Genomic DNA, 14,100 nt, shown 5'->3' on the forward strand with positions numbered 1-14,100 from the left:
CATGTTTATCTACTAAATTGACACAAGAGAAGGGTAATTCAAAAAGATGTACTTGAATTTTTCCTCCAACTTGTTTTGTCAAGTATCTTATATGTTACTATTTTTTGCAACATTGCTTGAATTTTTTGTAGCCTTGATCATATGATGATATTGGGTTATATTTGAAACAAAAAATCATTACTGAAATAAAATCAAATGTCCCTTATAAATTTAAAATAGCTCTCTCTCTGGTTGAATTTCTATCATTAATTTTTATATGGGGCTGCGGCATTTGCCCCATTAGATTTCTCTTAGCCAATTTATCTATTTGAATTGTGTGTTTTCCCTATTACACTTATGGAGATTAGCAATATAAATTGCTAACAATTCCCAAAGGCACGTTGTGCATAGGGCAATTAATCTCTTCCTCTTTTTTTTTCTCTGAATGGTAACAATTAATTGAGATTTGAGAGCGACTTTTCAATTATGTTAATTACACTGGACAAAAGCAAATTCTCAAACAGGCAGACATTTGAATTTGAATAGATTTGCACGAAATTAATTTAATATATTACATTTCTTTATACGACTAAATTTAAATTTATGATTTATATTTTTTAAAGTGCCCAACCTCATGTTAGAGTCTGTTGGGATTAAGGATTAAGGAGGAAAAAAGGATAAGAAAATAATTATTTCAATACAATTTCTTCCTAAAAAAAATGAAGGATGATAGCATATCCAAATATTATAGAAAAAAAAGAAAAGAAAAGTTTGTGAATATAAAGTGAGTCAAAGCAATGTTTCTAATTTTTGCCCGACAAAATTTAGGAGATGAATTCAAGAATTCATGGTTGAATTTAAATTCATCGATTTAGACAAAATGTAGCAAAGAATAATATTCAGTTTGCTCAAATTCACGGTCAAAACTGCTGAAATAAGTTTCAGGGAAAATATTAAAAAGAAAGATTAATTACACAAATACAATGCTCCAAAACAAGGAAATCAACTGGCTTCAAGCCATTGGTATCCTGCGAAGTGTTCTATACCCCATATCAAGTCTCTTCGACCTGTTCAAAATACCTTTTAACTATTTCAATCTTGCTGCTACAACAGATTCTGAAGTCTACAAACTTTAGTCTTGACCTGGCCTGTACTATTTTACCTCTCAAACAATAATTACATGCCCCTTCCACATCAAAATTTTAAATTGAAAAATACAAAAGAAAACCATGAATCTCTATTTTTTCTAAATTTGGTCATCAAGATCCTGATTAGGATCTGTTCTGATTGATGTTCTTCCCAAATAATCGGGAGACTCCAGAAACGGTGGAGGTATACCACACCTGCATGCTCAAAGGAGAATCAAAACCCTCAAATACATGAAAGTTGCAGGAATATTAGCAATAAGTACAAAAAGCAAGACATTCCAAAGTTCCCACTCACTTCTAATCTCCCTTTAGAGCCTCCCATAGCCAACAAAAAGGGACTGTCCTCAGAGAAGGAAATAGAAAAGACAGCTCCCTGATCACATTTGTGCAAAATTTGTATCAATTACACTGAAGCAATATACACTAATGTAATCGAACTCGAAGATGGACACAATTATTACCGACTCAAAGCCCAAAGGTCCGTCAGGCAGCACAACAGCAACAACAACAACAAAAACAAAAATTCAAACTTGCTAAACAAATGAATAACTTACAACTTCAGGATTCTTAGATGCAACACATTTAGGTTGGTTATCTGAAAGATCCCAAAGTTTAACCTGCAAACAATAATGAGCAACAAATGAAAAAATTAAAGAAGTAGAAAGCAATCAGAAATTGCAGAAAACCAAATGAAAACATACACACACACACACACACACACAAACAAACTCTTAGAATTAGATTACCATTTTATCCTGCGACCCAGTGGCCAGAAACTGTAGAAAAATATAGGTGAAAAGTCAATAAATCAAAGAGAGGAAATTAAACATCTTAAAAAATAGGCTAAGGAAATGAGGAGGTCACTTACATTACGCACTGAAGGATTATAAGAGACTGTGCAAACAACTTTGTCATGTGCATGGAGATTAAAAGTTGGCTTTGACTCAGCAGTTGGTTCAGACGTGGCTGTCCGTATATCAAAGCCTTTAACAGTACCATCTCCAAGGCTCACCTGAAGATAGACTCACATGCTGATTAGGCTGTTGGGTTATTTCCTTCCATGTGGAGGAAAGCCCAAGGGAGTTTTATTAAAAGATCAAAGTCCAGCCCTTTTAGTGTAGAAAACTTAAAGGAAGTTGTAAAAAGAGATGGGAGAAGAGAGGAGCCGTCACTTCTCAAAAGAAAGAGAGAAAAACGTGATTTTTTTCTCATGCTGCCCAAATTTCATCAAGACTCCGATCCCGCTTCGTTTATGGTCCGATCGAGCTGAAATTTGGAAGAGGGGTTCATGACTCAAGGAACTAGAATATGAACAGTGGAGATCGGATTTGGAGGTCGGGAGTTGGGGTTTTTGCCCGTGAACAGCAACCGAAATTTTGTATCCTCTAATTATGATTAGAAAAGACTTTGTGTACCCATTATTTGATTGATAGTGGAGATTTTAACTGGATTAGGTCCCGTGGTTTTTCTTTCTCACACCGAGGAAGTTTTCCACATAAAAAACTGCTTCTGTTCTTGTGGTTTGGTGTGATTGATTATTTCTCTTATTATTTCCAGCACGTATAAAAGTAGAGATACACTATATTTTCTTGCATAGAGGGAGAAGAATTATTCCGTTGTGGTTGTTTATTGATATCTCTCCCAACAAAGTGGTATCAGAGACAGGTTTCCAGATTGTCAGGTTGGCAGTTTGAATTATGGAAGCAAATACTAGTAGAATGATTAATCTCAATGGTTTAAATTATCACATATGGAAAGGAAAAATGGAGGATCTTCTTTATGTGAAAGATTATTACCTATCAGTAGTTAGTGCTGAAAAATCAGAAAAAAAGTCGGATATGGAATGGACTTTGTTACATCGACAGGTGTGTGGGTATATCAGGCAATGGGTAGATGATAATGTTTTGAATCATATTAGTGGAGAAACAAATGCACGTTCTCTATGGCATAAGTTTGAACAGTTATATGCTAGAAAGATTGGAAATAATAAGTTGTTTCTGATTAAACAAATGATGGCTTTGAGGTACCAAGATGGGACTCCTTTATCAGATCACCTGAATACATTCCATGGAATTATTAACCAGTTGGCTGGAATGGGTATTAAGTTTGATGATGAGATACAAGGGTTATAATTGCTTGGTTCATTATCGGACTCATGGGAGACGCTCAGAACTTCATTATCTAACTCCGCTCCAGAAGGTGTAATCACAATGGATATGGCCAAGAGCTGTTTGCTAAATGAAGAGATGAGAAGAAAAACACAGTGGTCCTCTTCACAGTTAGAGATCTTGGTTACAGAAAAGAGGGGGAGAAGTAAGAGGGGAGGTCCGAAGAACAGAGATAACAGCAGAAGCAAGTCCAACAAGTTTGCAAATGTTGAGTGTCATCATTGCGGGAAAAAGGGACACATCAAGAAATATTGTAGGAAATTGAAGAGAGAAAACAAGAATAGGAAAGGGAAGGGAATGAAGAATGGAGATGACAAAAATGGTGATGATATAGTTGCTACTACCACTCTTGCAGAATTCCTCATTGTTTATGATGATGAGATGATAAATGTTGCATATCATGAGACCAGTTAGGTGATTGGCAGTGGTGCCTCCATTCATGCTACATCTCGGAAGGATTTCTTTACATCCTATAGATCTGGTGACTTTGGAACAGTAAAGATGGGAAACGATGGCTGGGTTAAAGTCATTGGAATTGGGGATGTGTATCTGAAGACAAATAATGGCACAAGTTTAGTTCTTAAAGATGTGAAGTATATTTATGACATTCGTTTGAATTTGATTTCTACAGGTAAACTTGATGACGAAGGGTACTACAGCACTTTCAATAATGGCCAGTGGAAGCTCACCGTGGGTGCTATGGTTGTGGCTCGAGGCATGAAGCACTTTGCATTGTACATTCTGCAAGCAAAGATCTCCAATGACATTAAATGCGATGGAGGATAATGGTATAGCAGAGTTGTGGCACAAGAGATTGGCTCACATGAGTGAGAAAGGATTAGCTCTACTGGGAAAGAAAAGTCTACTATGTGGACTGAAAAGTACACTTCAGAAAAGGCGTACTCATTGTTTGTCAGGGAAGCAGAGCAGAGTTTCCTTCAAGAATTCCCTTCATTCGAGAAAGTCAGAGATATTGGATTTAGTACATTCGGATGTGTGTGGTCCTATGAAGACGAGAACACTTTGTGGCTCCAGATACTTTGTGACCTTCATAGATGATCATTCAAGGAAGTTGTGGGTATATATCTTGAAGTCAAAAGACCAAGTGTTGGCTAAGTTCAAGAAATTTCAAGCCCTAGTTGAGAGACAGACTGAGAAGAAACTGAGGTGCATCCGGACTGACAATGGTGGAGAATATTCTGGTCCATTTGATGAGCATTGCAGACAGCAAGGTATTCGGCATCAAAAGACTCCTCCGAAAACTCCTCAATTGAATGGCATAACAGAAAGGATGAACAGAACACTGCTTGAGAGAGTGAGATGTTTGCTTTCACATGCCCGGTTGCCAAAATCCTTTTGGGGGGAGGCATTGAGCATTGTAGTTCATGTGTTAAATCTTACACCTTGTGTTCCTCTGCAGTTTGATGTGCCAGACCGAGTTTGAACAGGTAAGGATGTTTCCTATAATCATTTACGTATTTTTGGGTGCAAAGCATTTGTGTATATTCCAAAAGATGAAAGGTCCAAACTTGATGAGAAAACGCGACAGTGTATATTCCTTAGCTACGGTTAAGATGAATTTGGATACAAGCTTTATGATCCAGTTGAGAAGAAAATTGTGAGAAGCAGAGATGTCGTGTGTGTAGAAGATCAGACGATTCAGGATATTGAGAAGGCAGAGAAACCTATGTCTCAGCAGGGTGACAGTTTAACTGATGTGGATCCAGTTCCTTTGAAGAATTTTTCTTCTCAAGTTGAGGATGATGTTCAAGATGACCACCAGGGTAGAGGTGATGTGGATATTCCCTGACAGGTTCAGGGAGATGTTGAGACTGATGAGCAATTGATAGTGCCAGAGACTCCACCAAATTTTTCATCCAGGAGGTCAGCCAGAGACCGACATCCTTCCACTCGGTATTCAGTAGAACAATATGTGTTATTGATTGATAGGGGAGAGCCCTAGTGTTTTGCCGAAGCCATGGAAGATGAACACAAGACAGAGTGGGTTGAGGCCATGCAAGATGAGATGCAGTCATTGTATGATACCCAAACCTTTGAGTTAGTGAAGCTGCCTAAAGGAAAAAGAGCTTTGGAGAACAAGTGGATTTACAAGAAGAAGCCAAATGAGTTCTCTTCACGACCACGGTACAAAGCTAGATTGGTTGTCAAAGGGTTCGGTCAGAGAAAAGGTATTGATTTTGATGAGATATTCTCTCCAATTGTAAAGATGTCATCGATCCGTATAGTACTTGGCTTAGCAGTTAGTCTTGACTTGGAAGTTGAGCAAATGGATGTGAAAACTGCCTTCCTTCATGGTGATTTGGAGGAAAAGATTTATATGAAGCGGCTAGAGGGTTTCAGAGTGAAAGGGAAAGAGGATTATGTGTGCAAACTAAAGAAAAGTTTAAATGGTTTGAAACAAGCACCTAGACAGTGGTATAAGAAGTTTGAGTCTGTTATGGGGGAGCAAGGCTACAAGAAGACAACTTCAAATCACTGTATATTTGTTCAGAAATTCTCTGATGATGATTTTATTTCTTACTGTTTTATGTGGATGACATGCTAATTGTTGGCAAGAATGCTTCAAGGATTGACTAGTTGAAGAAGCAATTGAATAAGTCATTTGTTATGAAGCACTTAGGGCCAGCAAAGAAAATTCTTGGCATAAGAATCAATCGTGACAGGAGTGCCAATAAATTGTATTTGTCATAGGAGGAGTACATTGAGAAAGTGCTTCAGAGGTTCAATATGGACAAAGCTAAAGTTGTTAGCTCTCCTCTTGCTATCCACTTCAAACTAAGTACAAAGGAATGTCCTTCTAAAGATAAGGAAAAGGAAGACATGGAAAGAGTTTCTTACGCCTCAGCAGTAGGAAGTTTGATGTATGCAATGGTTTGCATAAGACCAGATATAGCCTATGCAGTTGGTGTAGTTAGCCGATTCTTGTCAAATCCAGGAAGAGAGCACTGGAATGCAGTGAAGTGGATCATGAGGTATCTTCGAGGCACTTCCAGTTTGAGACTTGGTTTGGGAAATAGACAACCATTGTTAGTTGGCTACACAGATGCAGATATGGCTGGGGATGTGGACACTTGTGAGTCTACTTCGGGCTATTTGATAACTTTTGCAAGTGGGGCTATAGCTTGGCAATCGAGACTTCAGAAGTGCATTGCTCTTTCTACGATAGAGGTAGAGTTCATTGCAGCAACGGAAGCGACTAAAAAGTTGTTATGGGCAAAGAAGTTCTTGAGAGAACTTGGTTTCGAGCAACAGAGGTATATGCTGTTTTGTGATAGTTAGAGTGCTATTCATCTTGCTAAGAATTCCAATTTCCATGCAAGATTGAAGCACATTGATGTACGATACCCTTGGATCAGAGATGTGTTGAACGATAAGTTATTTGAACTTGAGAAGGTTCACACTGATGATAATGGTTTTGATATGTTGACAAAGACACTACCAAGGGAGAAGTTTGAAGTTTATTGTTCGATCGCCAGGATGGCGATTCCCTCCACATAGTCGGAAAGGGGGAGATTTGTTGGGTTATTTCCTTCCATGTGGAGGAAAGCTCAAGTGGGCTTTATTAAAAGATCAAAGCCCAGCCCTTTTTGTGTGGAAAACCTAAAGGAAGTTGTAAAAAGAGAGGGGAGAAGAGAGGAGCCGTCACTTCTCAAAAGAAAGAGAGAAAAACATGATTTTTTCTCATGCTGCTCAGATTTCATCAAGACTCAAATTCCGCTTCGTCTGTGGTCCGATCGAGCTGAAATTTAGAGGAGAAGTTCACGACTCAAGGAGCTACAATATGAACGTTAGAGATTGGATTTGGAGCTTCGGAGTTGAGGTTTTTTCCGTGAACAGTAACCACGAATTTAGTATATTCTCTCAAATTCTCTTTGTATTTGCCAAGATTGTAGATATCTTGATGAGAGATTTTTGTTTCCTCTAATTACGATTAGAGAAGATTTTGTGTACCCATTATTTGATTGATAGTGGAGATTTTAACTAGACTATGTCCCGTGGTTTTTCTTTCTCACACCGGTGAAGTTTTCCACGTAAAAAACTGCTAGTGTTCTTGTGGCTTGGTGTGATTGATTATTTCTCTTATTATTTCCAGCACGTATAAAAGTAGAGATACACTATATTTGTTTGCATATAGGGAGAAGAATTATTCCGCTGTGGTTGTTTATTGATATCTCTCCCAACATAGGCTTCCCCAGAAAAAATAAAATAAAAAATGAACAATTTAGTAATATCCCTTTAAAAAATTAGCTTCTCCCTATGCTTTACAGTATTAAAAAATTGACCACTTGAGCAGGATACCATAGATATAATGTCAAAAATACAGACCACGAATGAATGTTCCACATGTGGATCCCATGCCAAGCTTTCAAAATCAGCTGTAACTGACCACTTAAAACCAGTATGCAAGAAGGTACCCTTCCGTCCTTCTGCAGAGCACAAGAAATATGAAAAAAATCAAGTTTTCATAGTTTCAAATAAATTCATAAAACTGATAACTGATTAATTTTCCAGAGGATATCTATTCTCCAGAGGAACATGAGAAGCCAGCCATACAGATATCCCTTCGAGCAGGCACAAGACAATCTAAGAATACAGCCAAGTTGACTGAATCAAAACTTCCAAGCAGAACCTTTAAATCCCCTTGCTGAATCATAACTAGCAAATACATAACTACGAATAAAAAGTAAAGTCCTTTGAAAGAATATCTACCAAGTCCTAGGCTTTTCATACCAAAATTTAGAAAAAATCTTTGTGAATGTGCTTTGGAAAATCCAATCTCACTCATTGTTTCACCAAACTAGGAATTTTCTTCAGTTACATATGAGTTTCAAAAAGATGTTAGAAAACACTTCACAGAGCTGAACTCTCAATACAGCTTATGGCATTAGGTGGGCATTTTGACAAACTCAAAAGTGCATAAGAGAAACAAAATGTGAAAAAGGAACATCTAAAATTGCTTTTTTAGAAAGGAGAAATACGATTGAAGGACCGGGTTGGAAATCAAACAAAAAAAAATTATTTACATGAATTCCCAAAATGCATCTCACAAATAAGTAGATGTAGCTATTTCTTCCTCTCTCTTTTTTCACGGAATCACGGTTATGAACCTAGAAATTTTTTTATTAGAAGGAAAGGGTGAAGTACAACCAAAGGATGGGGAACCTTGAAGAAATTACTTTAATTTTTGTTTGTTTTTTTTTAGAAAAAAAAAAATCAAGATGAGCAATCCACCACACAGTAACAAATATAACCCTATACAAAATCAACCTAAAGGAGGACAAAATGTAACGTCATCATCATAATGATGGGTGCATATCCAGCATATCTAAAACAAATTAAGTAGTCGTTGCAATGTCTGACCTATGAATGGTAGTTCTTTTTGGCGGTAGGAAGCGGGTGGAGTCCAAATCAAGTTCAATGCATCAAAACACAGCTTGAATCGATCCAACTAGTACTAGTGAGTGACTAGCATTTTTTTCAAAAGAAAATTTTGGTATTTGTTCATAATTCCGATATTCTAAGCCCATATTTATCATTTTCAAATAGTTCAGATACAACTGCATTGAAGAATTGTCTTAAAAATAATATCCAGGTGTCAATCCCTGCTTTAAGTTCTAGCCAAAACAGTGAACTATTAAGATGACACCTAGATCATGTATCATTAGTAGTTTAGGAAGATGAAGCAAAGGGCAATAAACAATTGCATTACTCATACATATAAATGATCAAGATAAAATATAAGGGCAAAAGCAAGCTTGCCTCGCCAGTATGATGCTCCATGGTGGTTTCGCATTTTATTGGGAATTTAAAATATTGATAACTATGGATCGCCTACCTAGCTTTGTTGTTTAAATATGAAACCAAACAGAGACCTAAGTGGAATAAAAATGGAGAAGGATGAAAGGAAGTGGACTCAGATGTTACTCCAAAAAGGAGGCATAATGTAATGTCTAGAAATGGTTTTTAAAATTGTCTTATGTTGGGCTTTTGTGGAGCCTAGTTGTGTTTTAATTATTTGGATGCCAACCCGACCCCTATTTAATTAGAAATTTCTATCCTAAGGCTTAGTCCATGGAGCGAAGGTTTGGAGCCCATTCGGAATGGAACCCTTTCGGAATGGAACCCTAGGCGCAACATATAAAAAGGATTGCTTTTGGGTGATTAGGGTTGGTGTGGTTGTACTTGCGAGAGAGCGAGAGGGAGAGTATTGTATCGCCGCACTCTCTGTGTTTTCTTCCTGATAATATTAAAATCCCTGCAACTCCGTGGACGTAGGCAAAATTGCCGAACCACGTAAATACTGTCTTGTACGTGTGATTGATTTTTCTTTGGCGTTATTTTTCTCTATTTTGCTTCTCACAGGCTTCGGGAATTTGTTCCTTATTCCCAACAACTGGTATCAGAGCATAGGATTAGGTTCGAGTGGGAGCAATGGCAGAGGAAGCAGGAAAGGCGTCTGGAATAGAAAAGTTTGATGGCACAGACTTTGAATTCTGGAGGATGCAGATCGAGGATTATCTCTATGGGAAGAAGTTACATCTACCGCTTCTAGGAGAAAAACCTGCTACTATGAAGGACGAGGAATGGACTCTCATTGACAGACAGGTATTGGGAGTAATAAGATTAACTTTGTCTAGGTCTGTTGCACACAACGTCGTGAAGGAGAAAACTACAGCAGGTCTAATGAAGGCTTTGTCTGGTATGTATGAAAAATCATCAGCAAATAACAAGGTACATCTGATGAAGAAATTATTTAATTTAAAGATGGCAGAAAACGCATCTGTAGCACAACATCTGAATGAGTTCAATACTATTACAAATCAATTATCGTCGGTAGAAATTGATTTTGATGATGAGATTCGTGCACTGATCGTTTTGGCTTCGTTTCCAAACAATTGGGAGGCAATGAGGATGGCAGTAAGCAACTCTACTGGAAAGGAAAAACTGAAGTATAATGATATACGGGATTTAATTCTGGCTGAGGAAATTCGCAGAAGAGATGCAGGCGAAACCTCAGGATCCGGCTCTGCCCTAAACCTTGAGACCAGAGGTAGAGGTAATGACCGAAATTCAGATCGGGGTAGATCAAAATCCAGAAATTATAATCGGAACAGAAGTAAATCCAGACCTGGCCAAAAGGGACAATGCTAGAACTGTGGGAAAATGGGTCACTTTAGGAGACAATGCAAAAGTCTTAAGAAGAAGAGTGAGGATGATTCTGCTAATGCTGTAACAGAAGAGGTACATGATGCACTACTTCTTGCAGTAGACAGTCCACTTGATGATTGGGTTTTGGACTCAGGAGCTTCCTTTCATACTACTTCATACCATGAAATTATACAGAACTATGTAGCAGAAGATTTTGGTAAGGTGTATTTGGCTGATGGTACAGCCTTGGATGTTGTGGGTATGGGAAACGTCCGGATGTCACTGCCAAATGGGTTTGTTTGGTTACTAGAGAAGGTACGACATATTCCTGACTTGAGAAGGAATTTGATTTCTGTCGGACAGCTTAATGATGAAGGGCATGCGATGCTGTTTGCTAGTGGCACTTGGAAGGTTACAAAGGGAGCTAGAGTATTGGCTCGTGGAAAGAAATCTGGTACTCTATACATGACCTCAAGTCCAAGAGATACAATTGCAGTTGCTGAAGCAAGTACTGATGCAAGCTTATGACACCGCAGACTTGGTCACATAAGTGAGAAGGGGATGAAGATGCTGCTGTCAAAAGGGAAACTACCGGAATTGAAGTCTGTTGATTTTGACTTCTGTGAAAGCTGCATCTTAGGAAAGCAGAAAAGGGTGAGTTTCTTGAAAAGTGGCAGAACACCGAAGGCTGAAAAATTGGAGTTAGTGCACATAGATTTATGGGGTCCTTCTCTTGTTGCATCCCTTAGGGGTTCAAGGTACTACGTTACTTTCATTGATGACTCAACCAGAAAGGTATGTGTTTATTTTCTGAGAAATAAATATGATGTATTTGAAACATTTAAGAAGTGGATGGCTATGGTTGAGACAGAGACAGGTTTGAAAGTAAAGTGTTTGAAGTCGGACAATGGAGGAGAGTACATAGATGGAGGGTTCAGAGAGTATTGTGCTACACATGGAATCAAAATGGAAAAGATCATTCCTGGGACACCACAGCAGAATGGTGTGGCTGAGCGCATGAATAGAACTCTCAACGAGCGTGCTAGGAGTATGAGGCTACATGCTGGACTACCAAAAACTTGTTGGGCTGATGCTATCAGGACTGCAGCTTATCTGATAAACGAGGACCTTCAGTTCCCATGGAGTTTAGACTTCCTGAAGAGGTTTGGAGTGATAAAGAGGTAAATTTTTCTTACTTAAAAGTTTTTGGTTGTGTTTCTTATGTTTATGTTGATTCTAATGCTCGTAGTAAACTTGATGCAAAGTCCAAAATATGCTATTTCATTGGCTATGGTGATGAGAAATTTGGCTATAGGTTTTGGGATGAACAAAATAGGAAAATCATCAGAAGTAGAAATGTGATATTTAACGAACAGGTTATGTACAAGGACAGGTCAACCGTAGTGTCAAATGTCACAGCGATAGACCAGAAAAATTCTGAGTTTATTAACTTAGATGAGTTGACTGAAAATACTGTCCAAGAAAGGGGTGAAGATGATAGGAAGAGTGTAGAATCGCAGGAAATTCAAATTACACCTGTAGCTGCGGTTTGTAGATCTTCCAGGGCCACTAGACCTCCACAGTGTTATTCACCTGCTTTAAATTATCTTCTGTTAACTGATGGTGGTGAGCTAGAGTGTTATGATGAAGCCTTGCAGGACAAAAGTTCAAGAAAGTGAGCGTTAGCCATGAAGGATGAGATGGACTCCTTGTTAGGGAATCAGACATAGGAACTAACTGAATTGCTAGTAGGGAAGAAGGCTCTGCACAATAAGTGGTTATACAGAATAAAGAACGAACATGATGGTAGCAAGCGCTACAAAGCCAGATTAGTTGTCAAAGGGTTTCAGCAAAAGGAAGGTATTGACTTTACAGAAGTATTTTCTCCAGTTGTGAAGATGTCAACAATTAGACTGGTACTGGGAATGGTGGCTGTAGAAAATCTACATCTTGAGCAGTTTGATGTGAAAACGGCATTCCTTCATGGTGACTTGGAGGAAGACATCTACATGATTCAGCCAAAAGGGTTCATTGTCCAGGGACAAGAGAATTTAGTCTACAAATTGAGAAAGAGCTTGTATGGTCTAAAACAAGCTCCAAGACAGTGGTATAAGAAGTTTGATAGTTTTATGCATAAAATTGAGTTCAAGAGATGTGAAGCTGATCACTGTTGTTATGTTAAGTTCTTTGACAACTCTTATATCATTTTACTGCTATATGTAGATGATATGCTTATTGCAGGGTCTAGCATTGAGGAGATTAATAATCTAAAGAAGCAATTGTCAAAACAGTTTGCAATGAAGGATTTGGGAGCTGCAAAACAAATCCTTGGAATGAGAATTTTTAGAGACAAGGCTAATGGTACATTGAAGCTTTCACAGTCAAAGTATGTGAAGAAAATTCTCAGCAGATTCAACATGAATGAATCTAAACCAGTGAGCACACCCTTGGGTAGTCATTTCAAACTAAGCAAGGAACAGTCACCGAAGACAGAAGAAGAAAGGGACCATATAAGTAAGGTGCATTATGCTTTAGCTATTGGCAGCTTGATGTATGCTATGGTGTGTACAATGCCAGAAATTGCACATGCAGTGGGAGTTGTGAGCAGATTCATGAGTAGGCGAGGAAAGCAGCATTGGGAGGCAGTAAAGTGGATTCTGAGATATCTGAGGGGTTCATCAGATACATGTCTTTGCTTCACTGGTGCAAGTTTGAAACTGCAGGGTTATGTAGACGCTGATTTTGCTGGTAATAATGATAGTAGAAAGAGTACTGCTGGATTTGTATTTACTCTGGGTGGTACAGCTATATCTTGGGCTTCAAATTTGCAAAAGATTGTTACTTTGTCTACTACAGAAGTTGAGTATGTTGCAGCAACTGAAGCTGGAAATGAGATGATTTGGCTACATGGTTTCTTAGAAGAATTGGGTAAGAAGCAGAAGATGGGCATTCTACACAGTGACAGTTAGAGTGCAATCTTTCTTGCCAAAAATTCGACTTTCCATTCAAAGTCGAAACACATACAAACAAAATACCACTTTATCCGTTACCTTGTTGAAGATAAGCTGGTAATACTTGAAAAGATATGTGGATCTAAGAACCTAGCAGACATGTTGACTAAGGGTGTTACTATTGAGAAACTGAACCTATGTGCAGCTTCAGTTGGTCTTGTAGCTTGAGGAGAGGAGGTTGAGTTGCAAGGATGAGGGATTATTTGTTTAGGAGGATTGCGGTTGATACTGGTGATTGAACTAGTCTCCAAGTGGGAGATTTGTTGGGCTTTTGTGGAGTCTAGTTGTGTTTTAATTATTTGGATGCCGACCCGACCCCTATTTAATTAGAGATTTCTATCCTAAGGCTTAGTCCATGGAGTGAAGGCTTGGAGCCCATTCGGAACGGAACCCTAGGCGCAACATATAAAAAGGATTGCTTTCGGGTGATTAGGGTTGGTGTGGTTGTACTTGCGAGAGAGCGAGAGGGAGAGCATTGTATCGCCGCACTCTCTGTTTTTTCTTCCTGATAATGTTGAAATCCCTGCAACTCCGTGGACGCAGACAAAATTGCCAAACTATGTAAATATTGTCTTGTGCGTGTGATTGATTTTTTTTTTTTTTGCATTATTTTTCTCCATTTTG

General features: G+C 38.4%; 1 protein-coding gene across 1 annotated transcript; it reads right to left on the reverse strand.

Annotated features, from left to right (window-relative positions):
* Positions 1–1,225: 1,225 nt before the first annotated feature.
* On the reverse strand, positions 1,226–11,100 carry LOC131162564 (uncharacterized WD repeat-containing protein C17D11.16-like). Its single transcript, XM_058119179.1, has 7 exons — positions 11,058–11,100; positions 7,643–7,743; positions 1,996–2,139; positions 1,874–1,903; positions 1,682–1,744; positions 1,391–1,500; positions 1,226–1,322 (listed from the first exon to the last, which is right to left on the reverse strand). The coding sequence occupies exons 1-7, from the start codon at positions 11,098–11,100 to the stop codon at positions 1,226–1,228; spliced, it is 588 nt and encodes a 195-aa protein (XP_057975162.1).
* Positions 11,101–14,100: the final 3,000 nt, after the last annotated feature.

Source organism: Malania oleifera, chromosome 8 (genome assembly GCF_029873635.1).
Source record: "Malania oleifera isolate guangnan ecotype guangnan chromosome 8, ASM2987363v1, whole genome shotgun sequence".
NCBI lineage: Eukaryota > Viridiplantae > Streptophyta > Magnoliopsida > Santalales > Ximeniaceae > Malania > Malania oleifera.

Bases quoted from the DNA above. Each gene is read 5' to 3' on its own strand.
- LOC131162564 (XM_058119179.1), bottom strand. From the start codon at position 11,100: ATGCAGCTTTCACAGAAGTCAAAATCAACAGACTTCAATTCCG. The intron at 7,744-11,057 runs GTAGTTTCCCTT...TGTGCTCTGCAG, and splicing joins ATCAACAGACTTCAATTCCG to AAGGACGGAAGGGTACCTTC. The intron at 1,745-1,873 runs GTAATCTAATTC...TATTGTTTGCAG, and splicing joins CTGGGTCGCAGGATAAAATG to GTTAAACTTTGGGATCTTTC.